The 23,116-nt window shown below is 37.8% G+C and overlaps 1 protein-coding gene across 2 annotated transcripts in view; it reads right to left on the reverse strand.

The window, feature by feature from the left end:
• LOC104565965 (prefoldin subunit 3) overlaps window positions 1-20,577 on the reverse strand; it is a 40,941-nt gene extending 20,364 nt beyond the window's left edge. Inside the window, exons 1-12 of one of the 2 annotated variants that reach the window (XM_088527576.1) lie at window positions 20,179-20,577; window positions 12,545-12,687; window positions 9,919-9,994; window positions 8,993-9,095; window positions 8,717-8,810; window positions 8,518-8,629; window positions 7,245-7,351; window positions 6,625-6,666; window positions 2,667-2,752; window positions 1,437-1,560; window positions 722-858; window positions 303-406 (exon numbers count right to left, since the gene is read on the reverse strand). In XM_088527576.1, the coding sequence (XP_088383702.1) occupies window positions 303-406; window positions 722-858; window positions 1,437-1,560; window positions 2,667-2,752; window positions 6,625-6,666; window positions 7,245-7,351; window positions 8,518-8,629; window positions 8,717-8,810; window positions 8,993-9,095; window positions 9,919-9,994; window positions 12,545-12,687; window positions 20,179-20,308 (1,258 nt within the window). In that variant the 5' untranslated portion in view covers window positions 20,309-20,577. The remainder of the gene's footprint in view (window positions 1-302; window positions 407-721; window positions 859-1,436; window positions 1,561-2,666; window positions 2,753-6,624; window positions 6,667-7,244; window positions 7,352-8,517; window positions 8,630-8,716; window positions 8,811-8,992; window positions 9,096-9,918; window positions 9,995-12,544; window positions 12,688-20,178) is intronic. The other variant, XM_088527573.1, reaches the window with a different exon arrangement.
• Between the last annotated feature and the right edge of the window lie 2,539 nt (window positions 20,578-23,116).

The raw sequence follows: 23,116 nt of genomic DNA on the forward strand, positions 1-23,116 counted from the left end.
TTTCCTTTTTGGCTATTACTCTTCTCCTCCCCTTTGTGGAATACCTCCTTCATTCCATGCATTGCATCTATCTCTAATGCATTTTTTAAAAAAATACATAAAAGCGCTGGAATATCTGGCCAGAGCTCTCATATTACTTGTTTTATACTCTATCAAGGATAAGAATATTTGGACACAGAGTAATTAAGGTTTAAGTTGCAGATTCAGTTAAGCATGAACATGTGTTTTATTATGAGATATTTTTCTTGTATTTTAAGAATTCACCCATCATTTAAACAGTAAAGATCCCTGTATGTGCTTACCTCCCCATGCACTGCTTGCTGATGTTGCTATAGCTGGAGTACTCTGTACAGTTGGAACAAACGTAGGCTGAAGATCAAAAAGATCACTAGAGAGGTTGGGCATGCTGCAGAGAAAGAGAGAGGGGAACACAAAGATGCATAAAGGCATCGTATTCTTGTGCTATACACAAACTCATGCAAACCTCACTTTTTTTCTTTTTAGTAGAAGCCAAATAAGAATAAAGATACAGAACAAAACCAAGTAATTACACACTTCTTAATGAGCAAGATTAAAACCCCTGTGAAGACACCTGGAAATCATCAGCAAAAGGTTATTTGTGAAGAGTATTTCCCATAATGAGGATTTGGAGAGCACTTGACTGCAGAGCTACCTGGTCAGTGTCACTTAGGCTTGCTTCAGAAAGCAAATGCTCCCTCACCTATTTGTTGTGGGTGCTGGTGCTGCAAAAAGGTCAACAGCTGCAGTGGTATTCACACTTTTTCCTGATAAGGTGCTTGGAGATGCTGATGTGGAAGTGGAGTTTGATACCACAGAAATCTCTCTTAATCGTTGCTCCTGAAAGATAAGACATACAGTTTGAAATTCTATTTCATTAATTCATTAACTCTTCAGTCATGATTCAGCTTTCAGTGAAAGAAAAAGTATCTATTCTTGTTCTAGATTATACTGTACACTTCCTCAGGAAACAGTGATAAATTGGTAAAATACAGAAGGAACAGGATCAAGATCTTAAGAGGAAAAATAACTTGCGTTCTCATTACGAGCCACATGGCTAAAGAAGAGCAAGGGGGAAATCTCATCTAATAATAAACAGTCCCGTGGTAGCAACATGATATGCTCAACCACTGCAATGAAAACTAGAACTCTTGTATACCCATTTCATTAATCCTTGAGATATAGAATCCCATTTCCCGAAAAGGAGGACACAAACGACCCATTTCAGATACCAGGTTTTCAAATCATGCTCCTGGGTGGAAGGGTTGGCATATATTGACAACCACCACATCTACGGAGTTTATTTTTTGCCTCTCAAGGCTGAGTCCTCCCATACACCTTAGCTTAAACCAACCTCAGCATTAACATGCATCTAGCAAAAAAAACCTCAGAATATAATCTTTTAAAACATATAGTACCTTTAGTGCCTGCAATCTAGCTTGTTCCTCCTCTAATGCCTGCTGCTTCTCTTTCTCATCCATCCTGCTAAATGACATTCCTGTGCTGGCAAGTGTGGAAACAGCACTGGATAGGGCACTAGCTCTAAAAGCAAGAATAATTTTTTGAAAAGTTAAATTAAGAAAAACTCCCAGCTAGCACATCACTTCTTTTAAAACATAAAGTTTTAAAACATTTAAACATAAAGTGCTTTATTGACTTTGTTCTTACTCTTTTGTACAGAAAGAGACATAATGTAACAGTGCAGTAAAGGGGCAATGTTCCAAGTTTCAGTGATTAGGTATGGGAAAATGCAGAGTGTAACGACTTAGTTTTTACTTTAAAGCTCATACAGACTAGAATTTTATTCCTTCAGGTGGTGGAGGCAAGGAAATCCTATACAGATGTATTATACAGACAACTGGAAAACAAAACAAAAACAAACAAAAAAACAACCCGCTACACATGCGGATGTTCTTCCCCACACACAACAGTTTAGCAGAGTACGGTGGAAAGCAAATCCTCAGATACTTTTGAGAAGTTAGGCACGCAAGACAATCGTCCAGGAAGGTCCCTATATTCTTCTCAGTATTCATCCACATTTGAGAGAGGGAATTGATTTCTTCCTCAAGTTAGACAAAGTATCTCTTAAGTCAGAGGTGCTACTCATACATAGGGATACTCATCTTAATAGAAAAAATAATGCAATATCTGTCAGTATAAGACATCTCAAAATTGCCAGGGTAGCTTAGACGAGGAGGCTTAGAAATTTTTATAACAGGTCAAATTCAGAGTTTGGGAGGTCTATAACTGACAACAGAGATAAGCACTAGGCTATTTTGGGTTAAAAAGAGAGAAAAAAATGCAATTTCAAAACACAAATAGCTTATAAATCTTACAAGAGAGAGTGAGTTTCAAACTGGTAGAAGGTAAAAAAAAAAGAATAATACAAAGGCCTCAGCTCAGGAGTTTGTTATTACAGCACAGTAAAAAGTCTGACAAAGAAACACAACGGATATCCACTCATCAAGTATGATTAAATTCCTAGAAATTTACTTAATTTATGCTTCATTTATACTCAAAGACTCACTCTTAAGTGGATAAAACCCAAGAGAACCTCAAATGGCTGAGCACAGAAGCAGCTTAACGAGAAGCCAAAACTTACATAAACCTACATAAACATACATCATTACCATTCATTTGGTGCTCACCTGCTGGCAGCAGAGACTTCTTTTGTTTTCTTTCCTTCCAGAGAAGCCAAATGCTGTTCCAAGGCTTCAAGCAAGCTGCTGGGTGCCTAAAGTTAAAGCACTCATAAAACATTCCTTCTAGACAAAACATTATAATTGTTTAGCACACAGATCAGTTTCCCATCTATCAATTTAAAGGAAAAAAATTCTCAATGTCTGCTTCTATGTATGCAAATTGAACTGGGGTGGGAAGTGGGGAAGACAGTGTTTATTATGCTTAGATAAAAGCAGTCAGTATTCCTTTAGATTAAAGAGGAAGTGTTTGCATTTTCATTCTCTCCCTTCCTCCCCTCATAGCAATAAAAAGTCATCAACTCCTTCTATCAGATCTTCACAAAGGCTTCCACTGGAAACATTTGACCACAAGAGTATGTCTGCTTTCATAAAAGCAGAATAAAGTTTGACCTAGGATTTATTCCCAAAATACTACAGACTGAGCAGCAATTTAAGACACAACTGCACAATACACTCAGTTTCACCAAGGCCTTTGGTAGAATAAAACATATTAGAAAGTAACAACAAGTTAGGGTTTCTGTTGTTCTGCTTTTTATTTTTCTTTTGCTTTTGGTCAAGAAAGCATCACTCATGAGAAAAAGATTAAAAGAAAAAGGCTTCGCTCCACTTAAGCCTAGCATGCAGTCTGGCATTTGGATGTCATTTGAGACTTTAGTTGGAACTTGAGACGTCTAAATGAACCTTAGGCAAACAATGCAGTACAAGAGCTTACAGAGTCTTTTGAGAGCACAGATATGATACTATTCAACACATAAGAAATCTTAACTACTGATGGCTAACAAAGAACATGTTTAAAAGAGACTAACACTAACTGATTAAGTTCAAAAAAAAAAAAAAAAAAAAAAAAAAAAAAAAAAAAAAAACACTGCCAATCGCAACATACTTCCTTTCTGCCATATATTTGTACCCACTCTTCAAATTATTTCTTCCCTACCAGGAAAAACAGCTCAGAATAAATTTGAAATGAACTTGATTACATGTTAGTAGTTAATAATATTTCTCCAAGTCACCCTCACAAAAATAAACTCTCCAAAAGGCAAAGCAATTAAGCTGGCACTGTTCAAAGAGTTTACTGCCTTGCTGTTTCAGCCACATTACTCATGTCTTTGAGCTACATAGGCCCTGTTCCATAGAACGAGTGAATTAAAGTCTATAGCGGATTCAGATGAAGGAAATAGATCTCTTAAGTTTTAATCTACTTGCCACCTCAGTCCTCATCCACTGGCAGGGTTTCAGAGACGCTAAACCTCTATTCACTTGCCAACTTTCAGTAGGTCGCATAAATATGATAAGCGTCATTCAAAAGAGAAAACAAAGTTACCCTTGCTGGCCCTTCTGTCTAAAAACCCGATCAGTGTATGTCCTAAAAGAGCAAAATTAATAATCGGACAAGGCTTTGGCAACTCCCCATCTGGAGCACAAAGTGCAATTCCAGCTTCTAACATTCAATGAAGCCAGATTCAAGCTACAAGAGATGCAAAGAAAGGCAAAGAAAGGCAATTAGAATAATCCTATAAAACTGCTTGGCTTAAAGGTCTGAGTTGATGCTTCTTTCCATAAATAGAGCTACATAAGCTAGAAGACAGTGTTGTTACCACAACTGGACATGAATAAATTGAGCCTACAAACTGGACAGCTAAACCACCAAGGGAACCACATTTTGAAGGATCTTTTTTAGAAAGAAACCAAGGACCCCCAAAAAACTTTTTACATCTCAAGAGAAATGCAAGTTTGCAGTAGACATTACATAATGGAACTACATAGATTATTTCAGTAGCAGGGAACTGTACTCCAACCCTGGAAAAGTTTTCTGGTTTCTTATTTCCTTTCATGATAACATTAAAACCTATCTGTATGGAAAAACATGTTCTACATTTTAGGGAGTTTAAGGGGGAGGGGAAAAAAAGAGGAGAGACCAACAGCTTCTTGTAACTGCATTATCCAGTTGAAAGGCAATTTGAAAGGCATGTCTTTCTCCACACTCTCATTGCTATGCACATCCAACAAAACATTAGAAAAGAAGAAACAAACAAACAAGTGAACAACACACACACACACCCATAAATACATCTGACAGACACCCATAGAGGAGAAAGTGAAATACAATAACAACTGAAATACTGCATTTCAGTATACTATATTCAGTGTAACAACTAGTAGAAAATAGACAGTGTCATTGCCAGCCAGGATATCAAGGACTGTCCTTCCTAGGTAAGGATCAGCAACAATAGCACCATCTGTATGAACAGCTAAGCTCCAAGTCTTTTACAGCCAGGTAAAATAATAAAGATTTTGCTAAGTTTTTGGAAACTGATTACGACTACCTCAGACAAAAATTAAAGGGAAATAAGATGACTAAATAATTGGGGAGGACGACAACATTAAGATACTTGTGATAGTTTCAGAACACTTTAAGAACACAGAAAATGAACCCTGGCAGTGAAGAGTGTGAATATTTGTCAGAATCAGTAAAGAAAAAGTTATATAAAAGTAAGCACACACTTTAAAGAAACTCTGAAAGCTGTCTCTCCCTGAACAAAATACACAACAGAAATCTAAGCAACTAGGCATTTAAAAATACATATACATAATATCGTATTATTTACCATAATCAGAGATACCATGGTCAAATTACAGACCTGAATTTGAACAAAGGATAGCCATTGTAATTTCCTGTCCATGATCCTATCGTAACTCGCATCTGGACCACAAGCTCGTTGAAAACTAAAGCTGTTTTGAATGCCTGGTATTACGAAATTTTAGAAAGTTGTTTTAAAATGACACAAAGTTGACTTACAATTATTCATCTCTTCAGTGCCATTGAATACTTGACTGACAGTGGCACTGAACTGCCAAAATACACAGAAGGTCAGAGTTGGCTTGCATGTCTAAACACACATACAACAAAATAGCTGAACCATTGGAAGAAATGTAGGGATGCAAGAGCTGCAGACTAAATGAGGAAAAAAAAAAAAAAGGCAACAAAAAGGTCACCTATTCTTAGCAAATCAAGAAATGCTTCATGCTTTGAGAAACCTTATAATGACCTGGCTAACAGGCCAAGAGGACACAAACCCTACACTGAAGCCAACACCAACTGTGAAAATGTTAGCTCAGACATAAGTATAATTTCATTAGCATAGTACAGACAACAGCTGAACAGGCAGTGCTGATTTAGAAGACAACTGAGATTGAGTAGCTGTTAGCATCGTACTAACGGTAATAGAGAACATCACTACTCCTAATCCTGCTGGCTATAGTCATTGTTCTTTCCTAGTGCAAAGGCTGGGAAGTACTTGAAAAAAAACTTTAATACCAAATTAATTGCTAGAGCAGTTATTAGAGATTGGTACTCAGTAAGCAAACACAATTTGAGATGCAAGCTGTATCATAGAACAAAAATGAAAAGCGAGGAGTGTTCAGATTTAACTTCATATTAAAAAGACACAAGGAATTAAATTCAGGCAAATCTTCTCAAAAAGATATATTTACATGATTGATCTTTGAAATTTAGTTTCATGAAGATAGCATGGAATTAGATATTACAGATCACGAAAATTTACTCACTAGAGGAACTGTTTCACACGAAGCCCACTTCATCAGACCAAGTACTCTAAAACTATATGGCACTCCTGACCGATTGTCACCTATTCTACCACGCAGGTTTTTCAACACTACTAAAAGGACACCAAATATCCCTGGTCTTTTGAGGTTGATGCTAGGTTGGAAACACAGCATTCTTATGAATGAAAAACTTTGGTTTGTGCACTATTGTGAGTTAACAATACTTCCTGCAGAAATGTATGGATGAACACATTCCCAAGATGAAGGCCGATTATGATGCACACAAACCTTTAAAAACAAAGGACAAATTGGGTTAAATCAATATGAAATGTACACTGACCTGAGTAAGATCTGGAATGTCACCCTGATCAATTCCAACTTGCTATTTAAAAAAAAAAAAAAAAGAGAGAGAGAGAAAAAAAAAAAACACATTACTACATGCAATGTAGCAGCAATGAAAACGAACTGGGAGATCTGAATTTTACATAGAAACTAAAATATTAAAAAGGGATATTTCTAACTTCCTAAATTGATAGCACTAAGCTAAAAGCATACCTTAGAAATCTAAAATACATTACATTGCATCTTTTTCATGCGAAAAAAAAAAAAGGTTAATGGAAGTTTTAGAAATAATCCCATTGCTTAGAATTTCTTCCCTAAAAAGAGGAAGTAAAAGAGAGTGCTATAAAAAACACTAACAATCAGTCCATTCATTTCACATTACTCAAATTCAGACAAAAAAGTTTATGCTGTCTGACAAATAAAAAGATGCCTTAGAACATCACTTCACTTAATGACCATAAACAAAGTTTTAAATACCCAATCTGTAAAATACTGCTTTCATATAGTACAGTTAAGCAAAGAGACAACTGTTTTGAAGTTACATGATTATGAATATGTATTACTGTACCAGAACAGATGAGCGAGTGATACCCATTGCATAGGTGTAGATTTATTTACCTCTGCTACTTTGAGGAATTCTGACAATTTGGTCATTCTGGCTAGAAATTTTTTGTAAATATCCAAGCCTTCTTTGCATTGGTTCTTCTTCATATCAAAATATTTTTCTAAGGATGCGAATAAAAATAAATAAAAAGAAATATATTGTAAGTTAATAGCCTCCCTGGCAAAAAGTTTCAGACAGAGAATTATAAATGTTAACACGAGACAAGCTTCAGGGAGAAAGTAGACTATTAAAGTTATTTGATTTTCAAAATGGTCATGACTATCTCATATTTTAGAATAAATTGCTGAAAAGACGACTACTGCTTTTCTTCTTTCAATATACTAGAATATGATGCAAAGCTTTATTAAGCATGGATGTGAATGAGGTTTAATTAGGTATTTGAGGGAAAATTTTTAAGTCAACTGATTAGCTAGCAATAAAGCAAGTTATTCTATTGTTGGAAAATATTCCTGGAATTTATTTACATTTTTAGACCCATAACATCATGCTTTGGGCACAATAGCCAAGAGACATAAGAACAACTGAAGTGGTACCCAAACTTAATGACAGGAAGAATGCAGGTGCCAGTCCTTTTCACACTTATGTTTTTGCTCTATATATTTGTAGATATTTCACCAAGTCAAGGTTAACGGACTGGGAAATAAATCGATCAGAAAAACAATTAATTCAGAAATTTGCTTGAAAAAATCTTCATTGTAAAATTTTTGCTAAGAGTATACCAAGCTCGTGGGGAGTAGGGGTGAAGCTTATACCCTTCTATGTACTGTGCTCATGTAGATTCAGAAACTGGCTAAAACTAAATTAATAAAGAAAGTATAGGAAAGTAGAAATTAATCATGCCGTGTCTACACTAAACATACAAAAATAAGTAATGGTCCTGTCTATGACAGGCCTGCAAACATCCGAGTTTCAGGAAACCAACCAAGATACCTCACTAATACTTTTACAGTACAATTGCAAAGGGTATTCACTGCAAATTTGTGATATTTTTATCTGTTTTTATTTCAGAGTGGTTCACATCAACCCACATGATTATTATATATATATATAATATATATATATATATATATATATATATATATACACACACACACACACACTTGAGCTAAGCTTCTTGTCACCGAGACTATTAAGGACTAAACTTAATGGTAGTGAATGTGAGCAGTGTGTTACGAAATTAGTCAACCTGTTTACATTTTTTACTTCTGTCAATAGCTCCAACAAAAGTTCAAAGAGTAAACAGAAAAAAAAAAAACATACACATACCTAAAAGATTAATAATCCCCTCATTGTATGCTGCAAAAAGTCTAATGGAATCTTTAAAGAGTAGCATGAAGGCAGCATTTATAACACCATTTGTTAGTTCATTTGGATTTGCCTGTGTAGAAAGCAAAGAAATAGTAAATTAGTATTAAATAAAGACCTTGTCTCAAAACAAATGTTATCTAACAAGTAACGTACTTACATCAAAATCAAGGAGTGCATCAAGCTGATTCTGTATGATTGGAAGGGTTTTCAGAAGCTTTTCAGCATTCATGGTTCTCATCACTCCATCTATCCTACAGAGTTGGAAACACAGATTTGCTGTTTACCAAGAACTTTCAGCATATTATGTTGCTTCAGCAGTATTATATTAATTGCAGGGTCATAATCAACCAGCACATGACAAGCTTAAGGACAATTGGCATTTTCTCCCAATACCAAGGGGAAAGGAGGCAGGGGGAAGCATTAACAGTCTTACCCTCTTTTCATTTTGGTGAAGTCAACTGCTACAAGTCTATATGAAAGTGCTTTTTCATTCAAGTATCTGCTATGCCGCCTAATGAAGGTAGACATATCATAGCCTAAAAATGAAGCATTTTTAGGTTAGACGTTTTCAAGAAGTAGGCTTCACATCCTTTTCCAGTGCTGTTCTCTTACTTATCTATTTTTCAATCTCCATAGACACAGGTACATTCCAGAGTATTGGGCATCACTGTTTTCACTTTGAGATGCAATGTTACAGATACATTCTTCCCAACTTGCTAAGACTAAAAAAAAAATTTTTTTTTTTAAATGCTGTAGGCCATTTCTCTTACTATGCAATTACCAAGCAGCTCTTGCTACGTGTTCTAGATATCACACTGGAAATATATTTGTGACAAAACACTGAAGACTTCACTAACTTAAATGCAGTTCCCCAAAACCCACATGAAGGCCGGGGCAAGTAACCAGCAACCCTCTCAGGAATATGAATGAATCTTCATTATCTATACAGCACATACATTTACTATTCCATACATCTCAGAAGTTTGTATTTACTCCTCAAACATTAAAACGCAATGGCAAAATAAATCAGTGTGCTAATGTTCATCAGGTTTATTCTAGGCAGCTTAAGAGCGCTCTTTAATTTATAGCCTTGTAAACACACAATACATATGCTATTGATAAGTTTCCAGAACTCAACCTGGTAACTCAGCAACTCACGCTCTCTGTTTCTTACATCTTCTAAGATTTCTGGTGACTAATGCATAATACCATTTTTATATTGGAATAATTTGTCTCTTAGCATGCAGTGACACAGCTACTAGCACTGAACAGAAGAAAAAAGGAAAAAAAAAAAAAAAAAAGAAAAAGAAACACACACACACAACAGTAAAGTTGTTTCCTTCAGTGAAGGATCCTTACCCTGCATGGCACTTTTGTCTAGGTAGTTATTAAGATTGAACAATGTGTTTCGGGACGCAAGATACTGGATAAAGCGCTGTAAGTAGAGGAAAAATTGAGATCATTTTGATTGTTTTGAGAGTTAAAATATTTAAGCATAGTACAGAAAATTGCAAGCAACTGTTTTCAGTAACCTCCATTAATACAAATTGGTTACATGACAAAAAAAAAAAAAAAAGCACAACTATAACAATGAGTTAAAATACAGAGTATTGCTGGGTATTTAGCAAAAATACAGATTTAGTTTAAATATGATGATTTCATTGCCCACAAATGAAAAACAAATAATCCTAAAAGCTGCTGCTTAGGCTAAGCTCACAGTTTAGAAGCTGGAAAACAGAAAACAAAAGTAACATCCAAGTTATCCTAGCTCCCAAAGGGCAGCTGTGTAAGATGAGACAAACTTAGTTACCAAGTTTAAAGAATTAGCATTTACAGTTACAAAAAAATAACTAAGAGCACTAAAGTTGGTGTAGCCAGGCTATGATTACAACACACTGAGTTGTAAAATAGCTTTAACTTTGTGTTCTGTTCTTCGGGAAGTTTCATCTGATTGTTGTAAACCTTATTATTGCATTCAAAGAGACATAGAGGAGAAACAGTTGCAAAATGATCTGAAACAGAACAATAATATTCAGGAGGTAACTATACAGATTTGAAATTTAACTAATATTCTGATTCACATTCTAGGAGAGTCTAGAATCAGCAAGATTCTCCAAATGCCAATCCCAAATGTTAACTCGGCTACCATTTTGAAACACCCTCTGGACGAGCATCTCATTGCATACGTATTGGATACTGGAGATTACCCTTTTTGAATACCACTCTTTTTATACTGCGATGTCAGAAGATTTGCTAGATCGACGTCAAGAGTTTACATGAAATTTTTGTATGAAACATGTTATGTTTATTTCAGTACTTCACCATGGACTATAAAATAACTCACAAAAAAAAGAAAAAACTAATCACCAACGTTTTCAGATTTGTTACCAATCACAAGGTAGAACTTGAACAGTGAGGTCAAGAAAAGAACAATTTACTAAGCAGCAATGATTTTGATCAGTTAGAGGAAAATGGTAACTACTGCAGTTGACATACTACAGGAAGAAGACTATCAACAAATGCTGTTGCAACCCAGGGCTTATTGCTAAACAGATTTTGCGTTACATAAAGCAGAGGTATGAAGAGTATTTTAACCCCCTTCATCCAGAACTCGCAAGAAATAGGTAGTCATACTGAACAAGAAACTGCAAGGCAGCAATTGCTCAAGCATTGTTCTGACCTTCTGCTGTTTTCGCTGCACTTAAAGCGAAGTTCAGCAACTTTTTTAAGAAAAAAAAGCCTACTTTAATATCTTGTAAGTGAGGAGTTCCATCTTTCTATCTGAGATCACAAAAACAGGGTTCTGGCTATAGGAGTTCAGCAGACTTAAAAGTCAAAGAAGTTCAAACTTCAAACACATCCATTCAAAAATAGAGCAACACTCTTGGTATAGACAAAATTCAAATGCTCCTACTGCAAAATGCTGCAAGGGCAAATGGATAGTGACTGGTAGCCTATAATTCTAAGCTCTGAATTCTTTTTCCATTGGTCAGTTGTTGGCTTTTGTTTCTTTCAATCTTCAGTGAAGAGATGAACTTTCTTTGAAGAAAAGAGATATTGAAATATATAATACATACTGATATACAGAAATTAATTTAGCCTTATTGTTATTCTGAGCATTGGATTTCATTTCTGATTCCTCTCTGAATTCAGCCTATTTTCTTTTCTAACTGGAATGTATTTCATGTAAATAACATGAAATACACTGTGTTTTATGGACCACTTCATTAAGTCATCAGAAGTTTGGAGAAAGGAAGAAACACTAACTTGAGAGAGCAGTTTAAGTGCAGGAAACAATACCAGTGAGATGTACCATTCCAGTATTACCAGTACCTACAATAAGTACTAAGGTTAAGAGAATGGCTATACACAAGTAAACTGCTTCTTGATCAAGATAATTTCTATTTTTTAATTACAGGACTGTGTAAGAAAGACTACATTTCCAGTATCATGTGATGACATTTCTAAAACCACACTGAACATAAGCATTACTGAAATAATTTAAGTGAACTAAGCATAATAAAAAACAGTTTTTGGTGATGTTAAAGGCAGAAACGTACAACAATTTGGCCTAATAAACAAGGATTTTAGAGAGCAAATATTCTACTTGCCCTATTCCAATACTCTTATCTCTTAATAGGCAGCCCGCACACTTGCAGAGCGTTAAAAGCACTTTTGCTGTATTTTTACTGATAAGCACTAAACTAAGGAAGTAAAGCTCATCAGAAGTTTTTCAAGACTTTATTCTAGAAAGGCCAGTCTAGCACTCCCTCATGACCCAACCTTGATACCTGTAGTCAAATCACAAACACTACAGTATTTCAGTATTGAAATCATCAAGCATTGTATCTTCCCTGGGGAAGTACTTCAGAGACAATGGTAGGGGAGAGACTTTTGAAAAAAGCACTCATTTCACACTTCATCAATCAACTGAGACAATTTCTTAAAACACTGTCAGGGAGTCCTTAACAAAACTATGCCTTACCTCATTTCCATACATCATGAGGTGGTGTGTTGTAATTAGAGCTTTGAACACTACAACCCAGCTACTGTTTGCAGTTCTCTCAAAAAGCATGTCTGCCAACTGTGGAACATTCACATTCATTTCATTTGTGCACTGAATCAGATCTAAATTAAAGAAAAAAAGTCAAAGCATTACAATGAGATACATATTCAAAGTAAACCATCAAGTTATTTTCTATTATCACATAAAGGAGCTATACCGGAAGTATTTTTTTTTTTTTAATTCTCTGCTTAAATTCACTGCATTTTACTGACAGATGTAGGTATTTCAAAGACATTCCAAGAATTTTACCAATATCTCATCAGTAAATAACCTCTTCCAACAGAATCTCTAGCTCCAAATTATAGTCTGAAAGCCAGTGCAGACATTTTGGACGTCCTGCTGCCTGAAGCCACTCAGTCTAACCAAAATTGAAGTGTTAAGAAGAGAGGAAAAGATGAGACACCTACACCATGTGAGATCAACAGGCAGCAAGTAACCTACCACCACGACCTAAGATGTAGTACTATCATACCTGAAAGTAAATGGAATACTACAAACCTGTGCTAAGCCTCTTTCCTGTGAGATTTAAAGAGAAAGAATCTGAGTCTACACTACTTTCTACTCGGCTAAACTGACATAATCACCAACCTAAGATTTTTTGTTGTTGTTGTTGCAAATCACACTAGGTCTCAAGCATCTTCATAAAAACTCGTGTTAATGACAGACTATAACTCAATAAAAATATTAACTTGTAAGATCAGACAGAAGCCTTACAATCTGCTTCAATATTTATTGGCACAAACCTAGAAGAGGCTCCAACAGCCTCTACACAGGATAAAAACCTGCCTGAGAAGAGTGGTTAAAGCACTTGTTGAGAAAGGAGCAAAGTAGTAAATCCAGAACTATTCTAAACACCGCCACATGCCCTACTACCCACATGTCCACATCTCTTCTCTCTGAGCTAAATATGGCTCAGGTGTGATCAAAGTATACTTCAAGGACCAGGCAAGACTTGTAAAGCAAATACCCATTTTGAAAAATTTCCTTTGTGGCTTAGTTATTTAAGAAAAAAAATCTGAGCTACCTGTTAGCTGCATAGCAGCATCACTGCTTGTGTGGTTTCTTTTTTAAGTAGTTGAAAAAAAAAATAGCTGCTTAGGAAGCTGGACAACACCTGAATGCCAAGATGTGAACATCACTGAAACAACCAATCTGGCTACCTCTTTACCTCATTAGGACCAAATGGAAGATCAACCAGATTATCGTTAGGCTCTGTAAACATTATTTCAGTGATTATGTACTGACAGTTCAGGACAGAACTGTCCTGAAACACTGGATAGAAATACTGTGCTTCACATTTATATCTATTCTGGTGCACAGAATACATTATGTATGTATCCTAATTACAACTCTGTTGAATAGGAACATAAAAGTCCTACGATTAAAGCTCACTAGTGTTTACTTTGAATAATTAAATAACGAGAAAAACTTCAAGAGTAAAGAATTTTACATAATCTCCAGCCTCCAGAAGATACTATAAATAGTGTTTAATAATTTACTAATTTACACTGATGCCACAGGTTTCATAATAGGCAGAAAACCCAAGCTGGGATCAAAGCTTTCATTCTTATGAACAATACACAGAAATGCTGGAATAACAATAAAGTGACAAACCCAGAAAATAAGTTTTAAGCAAGCCATACATCAAAAACTTATTCCTAAATACTATTAAAATATTCCACTGTACAAAAATAAAGATTCTCAGAAACAACTCTCTTGTTACTCACCACTAACAGTTGTATTATTAGATACTGTGTCAGATTATAATCTTTAAAGTAGTATTCTAAAATTCTCAGAAGTCCAAATAGTGCATAAAGACTCACTGCTTCATAAAATGAAGCAAGCTTGAGTTCTGAAATTTATATAGAGAGAAAACTTGAATCTTAATTTCAAAGTCTCATTTACTGAATGAGAACTTTGTTATGACATTTCTAAGTAATTCTCTCAACACACATTAGGGCAAATAAGTTCTCCTAAATCAAATCAGTTTATAAACAAGCATTATAAAGACATTACTGAGAAAATTAGTTCAGTATTTTCCCTTTAGCTGAAGGCTCTGTAGCAAAAAAGTTACAGAATTGTTACAAGTCATAAAGGAGCTCAACCTCCTAGGAAAAAAAAATAAAATAAAACACAAGCACACAAACACACAGATAGCCTACTGAATGTAGTATTTTTGCATGGTCAATATTATTTTCCTCCACATAACCATTGAGCAAACTAAATCTTTAGTGAAGTACTTCACTATACATACTCAGTATGGAGTGTATTTTTAAATTATAAATGAAACTGGTAGGGGACATTCAGATTAAAAAGACATCACCATCATACATAATTACACCCAACTTAATTCATATTTTGCTAGAACATCTTATGGAGAGATGGTTTAGTCTTCTCATGCTCCCTCAGGTAAGTCTGACAGGACAGACATTCCAGTAAACACTAAAAGGATGCTGAAAAACCTGGAAATTGTCTAACATATCTAAAACTGCTATAAAATGTTGTTCATGCAGTGTTGTTCGGCCATGATATAAAATGTTGCAACTAATCACCTGGCTCATTGCAACATCATAATGGTTTATAACTACAAAAAAGTTACTCAGATGCCAGTTTGAAAAATGATAATTGCCCTCTGCTCTAGTACTTGAGTCTGAAGGACGGCTTCTGCCACGTGACAGTGACAAAGCAGAGGCTGACAGAACCGATGCCTTATTCCTGCAATATGGTTGTGTGCAACTGATGAGCATAGCTCCAGCAGTTCTGCGGACCAAGGTTTCCCAGGGTGAAGTTCTTACTTGCGCTATATTGGAGCCTCACCATTCTAACAGATACGAAAAAGGTACCATTTTGCTTACATAGGGCCGCTCAGAGCCCAGAAGAAACTCTGCTTAAGCTTGGAAGACCTCAGCAAAGCATGAGTTCAACACACTAATCAGTCAGTAATCAAAACACACACCGGCTCCTCAGCAGTCAACTTGTATTGAGAGCTCTTATCACTTCACACCACGGAGGGCTGTGGTTCTGACCCTCCCTGACAGCACAAGCCAATAGCAGCCAATACTAAGGAACATCTGCTTGGGAAAAAAGTATCCCTGAAACACTAATTTAAGACAGCTTGCCTTTCATAAAAGTGTACTGCACAAATTTTAAAACTCCCTAATACATCTACTAAAAGAAAAATTTTAGTAGTAGAGGTATTGAAAGCTAGCATCATATTGGAATTATAATATTTGAGACATGTAACAAAAATGCAACTATCATCTCACTAATATTCTTTTAAATCTGTAATAGGAATATCTACATAGAAGCAGCAGTAAGGATTGGTAAAAGCAAGAAATTGAATATGAAAAGAGTATTACCATTATCATCTGAAGGTATAACTGAACACATTAGGTACCTGAGAGACTGGCAGCTGGGTTGCTGTAGCTTGTAAAAGCTATTGGGAGCCAAGAATGAAATGAAATGCAGGGGGCAAGTGATGCTTATTTTCCTATCACAGGACTTCTATAAACATTTCACAACTCAAAGCAGCTACCTAGAGAAATCACTTTGACCGCAAGTACAACCATGCTACTACTTCTAGCGCAGAATTCAGAAGCGTACCTCAAAACATACTACGACGCAGCAAAATCAAACAGTTTCAATCAGAGGAGCAGTGCAGAGGAACTCAAGCAGCCTGGCAGAGTCACGGCAGTGCCGCTGCTGAGAAGAGCACTCAAAACTTATCTTCCATAGCTCCTTTGAAACACTGGTACATTGGCTATGAAGCCAGACAGCTCTCCAGAGAAGAGAATGCATAAATCCAGATGCAATATGAAAAAAAAAAGAAAAAAAAAAGAAAAAAAAAGAGAGTCATTTGGAAATTTCTCAATCACAAAACTGACATATGTCAGCTTTTAAATATCAGGAGTTAACACTTTCTTGATTCATAAATACATCTTCAAGTGAATTACACATATATCAAGTTAAGCTAGCGGTATTTGTTCAATATCCCTACATTTCTTCCATCCTGTCACAGAACTGAAACTGCTGCAAGATAGGTAGATGCAAGAATTTTAAGAGTGGGTACCTTAATCCCAGCAGTCTGTAGAAAATGACATTTTCTTACTTGGAAGTTACACTTCAAGCTAAAGTAAAAGGAGAGAACTGCACATACAAATCTTCTCAATGAAGCCTAAAGAATGTAGGGATTCCTGCTGGAGGCTTAATCAAGGGATAGCACCTGACTGACACAAACATTATGTCCGTATACTCTTATACTGCAAATCTGACAGCAATCTTTTAATTTATGTAAGTGCTAAATCTGTAAGGTCTTACAGAGTTATATTTTCTAGAAGCAAGGCAATTCAAATGTCCTATTCTACTCTCTCCCTACTAGACAAGGATACAAAATGACCCATAAAGCTTTTTCAAAAGCTTTATTAACTGCTAAATGAAAGTACACTTACAGATTCCAACAACATTAATTCTTTTTTCCCCCCCTCTTGGTTCAAGTTAAGTTTCCTCAATTACTGCCCTGAAAAGCTCTGCAGTTTATTAAAGAGCTTCAAATGAAAGAGAGCAGCCTTACCGCCCAGATGAGGCTAAAAGCATTTGTTTGTGCTGTTTCCCAACTTGCCTATCTCCCAAAACCACACAGCATCAGAACGCACCAGACAGTCATGCACTCTGCCTGCCAAGAGCACGAATGGGCAGACATACAAGAACATCCCAAAAATGTGACAGTCGATTTGACATTACTGGCAAAAATTTAAATCCACAATGATTTGGCAGAGCTGAACTTTAACCCACGCACATACAAAAAGCAGCCCGATTTTGTTACATAATGCTATTCTACAATACCCAATTACCACTTTTGACAGGATTCCAGAACCTTTATATGCATAGTAGCTTCAAATTTTAATAAACAATGTTAGCTACTTTTCCTCCCATTCACTTAACTGGGCAGTGAATTAAACAGGAGTTGCTTGTTCTTCTTGATTACTGTGTTAATTTAAGAGTTCAGATTAAAATTAGGTTTGTTCTGCTAAATTTTGATCCACAGAGTCTAGTCTGCCAGTTACCAGCAGCTTCAGTGTGTTCATTTTTATCACAGCTCTTCAGCAGCTCACCATGAATACACACACAACCCAAAAGCAGCAGCTAGCCCCATTCTTCTTCAACACAATTAAACAGCAGAAGGAAAACGAGACAGGAGAACTTCAAGCGTTTCACTAAGGAAAAAGAATTACCAGTGTATAACATGTTTTTCCCCCATAATATTACAAAATACTACAGAAATAGATTTGATTTTTTTTTTTTTTTAGGACACTGACCTTCTAAAAACAAAAACAACAACAAAAAAATCCTATTCACATTACGTAAGTTTTAGGGCTTTTATTTGCTCTTTAAGAAAGTGTTATATCGCCCAGAAGTTAGTATCCAAACAAATGATCAGAGTCTGGAATACCAGGTCTCATAATGCATGTGTAATAACTTTCCTGTTTATACCCATACTGCAATTCGCACTTTTCCTTAAAATTAAGGAGATATGGCAAAGTTCAGATTTTAGAAATTAATCTGAATTGATTCTATTGACTGAAATTCCCCTATGTTCCTAGATGCAACTGTAGCAACTCTCAAAAACACATTCTTGGTCAAGTTTTTTGTTGAGCAGCAATTACAAGTAATACCAGATGGTGCAGCTCTTTTAATGACATACACATGTGAGGACCAAGGTGCAACGTGCAGGATTAAGTAAAATATAAATTAAAACATAACTTGAATTTAACTTGGAAAGCATTTTCACTAAATCTTTGAAAATACACTGCAGTTTGAAAATACACTCAGATTATAACACTTAAACTGATAACATACCTGCCTTCTCTTAATATAGGCAAGTTTTATGTGCAGGTGTACAAGAAAAAAAAAAAAAGCAAATGCCACACAAAGGTTTTAACTAGTTATTTCAGCAAATGTTCATTGAGCATATCCAGGCTTCTTGTCAAACATTTTCTACTGTTCATTGGGATTTTTTTAAAGCCTCTTATAGAGATATTTGTAGCACCACATTTCACACCCACTTCATGGAAATGCTACTCCATTTCAGATAAGCAAGTAGAATAAAATGCTTCTTATTTGGCTTGGGCAAAAGTCAGAGAAAGTGAGTTACACCAAGACACAGAACTCATTCAGCACAAGAGGTCCTTCTGGAGACAGACAGCTCTAAACAGAGGTTCATACCAAGAAATATCTAAAGGAATGATAGTCACAACCCACTTTGCATTTATGCTGCTCTCAAATTACTCAGAGAGGTTTTCCTTTTTTTTAAAAAAAAAAAAAAGTTATATTAGGTGACACTACTTTTAAGAGGTTTTTTTTTTTTGTGTGTGTGTGTGTGTGCATGTGTGTGTGTGTGTTTTCCTCTCTCCTCTTCTTCAAACCACACACTACTGCTGGTAAACTTCAGAAACTTGTAAACTATTGAGCAAGATACCACCACACTCTGGCTTCCTGTTGTGTTGCCCTTTCTGGACGTCAAGATTACCTCATTAAGTTGTTCTACCAGAGGCAGAAAATAACACAAGATAAACTAGCAGTGCAATGAAAGTAGTATCTTAAGGGAAAAAGAACAATCAAGGGTACATTACTCAATCTTAGGAGTTTTAATATCACTAAAGTAGTTGCAGTATTTACTACTGTAGCTGGCTTCCAGTCACTTGCATCAGTAGCAAAATAAATATTTGCACGCCTTTAATTTGTAACTATTTGGTCTATATCACAGGCTCTCATAAAACACATTCACATTAACAGATGAGTGCGGCAGCATCTGAGCGACAAACTCTCCTCAGACAACTCTATGCACTTTTCCTATTCTGAGAAATTAAAGAGACTCCTGGCACCATCAACCCCAAGGAGTCCCATGCAGCTACCAGTCCTTGACTTTCAAGAAACCAAGGGGTAGTTTCCCGCTTTCCTTCCTTCCTCTCACTAACCCACACTCACACACTACCTTCCCTTTCAGGGCAGTGCTGGGGGTATACCACCCAGCAGGAAGGTTTTGGAGCATTCAATAACGTACTTTTGAGTAGTCCAACAGCACCAACAGTAACTTCAGAAGATAGTCAACTTTTAAAAACCGAAACAGCCCTGACACCGGGAAGATCTTAGGGGTGGCCAGTTACGGTCTTAAACACAGAGAAATTAGTTTTAATGCATTAACCGATTACGCTGGCAGCAACCTACTCCCCTTTAGCAGAGCTGTGCTGACCTGCTCCTCCCTCACTTCCTCCACACCAGATGCTTCACCCTGGGTGCAGGACGGTATTTCAGGAGCGTTACGAGCCCCTCCGGCCGGGGACGGAGCGCTCCTGATCGAAACCCCTCGCCCGCAGCAACGAAACCATGGCGCGTAATCCACCTTTGCCCTAGGTGCGGGATTAACGCGCGCTGCTGTCTCCGGGGTGCACAGCTGAGAAACGCTCACGGGGCAGGAAATCTTTTTTTTTTTTTTTTTTTTCTTTTTTTTTCCCCTCTGCCTCTTCCCCCCTGCTGAAACGGGTGCCCCTACTCACAGTCCAGGTGCTTCTTTTTGGGGCCCATCACCTCGTGGGTCGTGGCCTTGCAGACGGCCTTGGCCACGGCCGAGCCAGTGACGCTGTGCTGCGCCGCTGCGATGCGGTCCGTGAGGGACTGCCCCGACATCTTCTGCTGCCCCGCGAGGACGCCGCCGAGCAGGGAGCGCAGTGCCCCGCCGACCCCCGCTACCCTCGAGCGGCGGCCGCGGGGCCCTGGGCGGGCGCCGCCTCTGCCGCGCTCCGCTCACGGGGCTCCTCCCTGGCTCGTCCTCCGGCTCCGCCGAGGCAGCTCCGGCGCCCTCGCGGCTCGGTGGTGCTGGGCGCGGAGGAAGGCGGCAGCCGCCGCTCACCGGCCCCGCGCTGCCTCCGTCCCCCGGGCGCCGCTCCGGCTTTTCCTTTCACATTTCCACTCCCCGACAAAATGGCGGCGGCCGCGTCAGGTGACGGCGCGGCCGCCCCGCCCCGCGCTGCGCGGCGGCCGTTGGCCCCCCGCGGGCCGCTGGCCTTCGAGGTCGCGCTGTCCCCGGGGCCGTTCGGCCTCTGCGCTCCGCGTCGTCGTGTGAGGGCTCTGGGCCGCGTCCTCGGCGATAAAAGCAGCCCCGGGGGGCGTCTCGGCCTCGAGGGAAGGCGGCTGCTCGCCGTGTAGGAGCAGCCCCCGAGGGGCCTGTTCCCCCCGAGGCAGATGCCAACCTCCCCACAGCCCCTTGCCCACCATGCTCAGCTTCCAGAAGCAACATCTATTAAAAGAATAAGCACAGCCTCCCTGTTTGAATCCATCAAATGAGGAAAGTAAAGCTCTTCCTCATAATTCGGATGAATTCCTGCTCCTACACCAGACTATTGAAAAGCTGCACAGGAAACTTCCTCATCGGGGCACAGATTGTATCGGGGAGCCTGAAAATCTATTTAACAGCGACCATATTGACCTCATTTTGAGCATGCGGCTCTTCTTTACTTAAAACAACAACAAACAAATAGGCAGGACCAGAGCTGGATGACAGATCCAACCAAAGAAGGGAGAGGGAAATGGTAGTTTACTATACACATAAATTCACTCATTTACTGTTTTCCTGCTAACAAACAAGAAAGCAGTGGCAGCTTTTGCCAAGGGTGATAGTGGTTTCTCTGATATGGAGACCTGCCCGTTAGAACTGGACTGTTACCAAGAGTGTGTTTCAAACAACTACCAGTCAGTCATATGTTAATGATATCTTGTGAGGAGAATTAAACAAACAGTTTAGAAATGATAGGCTCTGCAGCTCGCTGGCATTTCCCTTGATCCTTCTAGGCTGGCTGTTTTTGTACCAGCTCATTAGGTGGTTAAAAATATGATGGAGGCTTACAGCAAGCTACAGAAATGAGCAGGGACTTCTTCCTAGCAGAGCTGCTCTGGAGCAGAAATTTGGGAGTCCAGTTTGTGAGACTTGGCTTACTAAGAGGGGTCAGCTGGGCTTGATTTTAAAAAAAGTTCTCCAGCAAGCTCTCTTTCCTTCTTATCCACATAAATGGCAGCTCTTACAAGAATAGAAAGAGACAGAAAAAGCGCATTAGAAGAAAACTTCTAACTTAGAACTTACTCTTCTGACTATAAAATTGACAACCAGTGACTCTATATGCTGTTTGACCTCAGTGAAAGCAAGTTTGAGTTTCTGGGACAAAATGAGAAATTTCCCTTTTTATCATCTAGCAGAGTGAGGAAAGCTGGGTTTTGCAATAAAACAGAGTCTAATTATATCAATAATATGATAGCACATTCCTGTAACTCGCACATCACAGAAGAACTGTCATAATTTCAATTTATGATTCCAATCTGAATTCCATCCCCATCCTGTATAGTAAATGTTTATTATATTCTCTGATTCCATGCCTCCGTCCAAATGGGTGTTTTGACACTGTTAATCTTTTGGCAGTAAGATTTCCAAAGATCATGTTCCCTAAATGACAGTGATGAAGTTTCACTGTTGCTGTAAGAATCATTAATTGTTTTTCAGTCAAGCCTTAAGGCTCCAGTGAGGACAAGTTCAGTTATACAAGACCCTGCTTAAAAACATAGGAAGAGATGTTCCCTCTCCCTTAAATTTTACATTCTCAGTGAGTATCTTCAAAACCAATTTTATCTTGAAGACAGGTATCAATTTATACTTGAGTAGGTGCATACAGTTAGATACACTATGGAAAATCATGACAGTGCAGTGGAAATGGCAGTCCTGTGATCTGGAGTGGAGAATATTCTGAGTGAAGGATTTCTATAACCCTAAGGACATAAATACATTAAAACATGGTCACTGCTATTAAAATATTGAACACTTCCTGTACCAGAAAATGTTACAGCATCTTTAGCTCTCCTGGCAGCAGGCAACTACTAGCGGCCCTATTTTTGCCTTAAGTCTTGTTGTTTCTGGAAAAAAATCTTGAATCTTCAAAGCCTGGGGAAACATCAAAACAGTAAGAAAAGAGGAGATGGAAAGATTAAATAAGCCTTTTAAATATGTCTAAATCTCTTAGGGCTTGTTGAAAGAGGGAAGCTCTTTCGAAATGAGTGTGTGAGCTGAAGCACAACAGCCATACTCCACCCGCAACAGGGACTTTCCTATTTTATTCTATTTCAGAAAGCTAAATTTCACAGAAGTGCCTGAGTTGAGTGTTTTCCATTGGCCTGAAATGCCTCTGGCTTTACTGAATTTGCTGGTCAGGCCCAAATAACTGTTTACATTTCTCTCTGTAGTCAAACCAGTAGCTTGATCCAAATTTGAGCCATATTATGCATAATGTGGACTTGAAGATCATACTATTCGTCATGAACTTATGCTCACATAACAAGATGTATGTAGTCTATAGCACCTAACTGCCAGGCAATAGGAAACGGACAGATATTTAATGTCATTTAGGTCATCTGAATGTAATGGAATTAGCCTTGTTTCAAGTTAACAGAATC

The sequence above is a fragment of the Tinamus guttatus genome, unplaced genomic scaffold (assembly GCF_059628265.1).
Source record: "Tinamus guttatus ecotype Peru unplaced genomic scaffold, ASM5962826v1 Tinamus_guttatus_pri_ptg000287l, whole genome shotgun sequence".
In the NCBI taxonomy this organism is placed as follows: Eukaryota; Metazoa; Chordata; class Aves; order Tinamiformes; family Tinamidae; genus Tinamus; species Tinamus guttatus.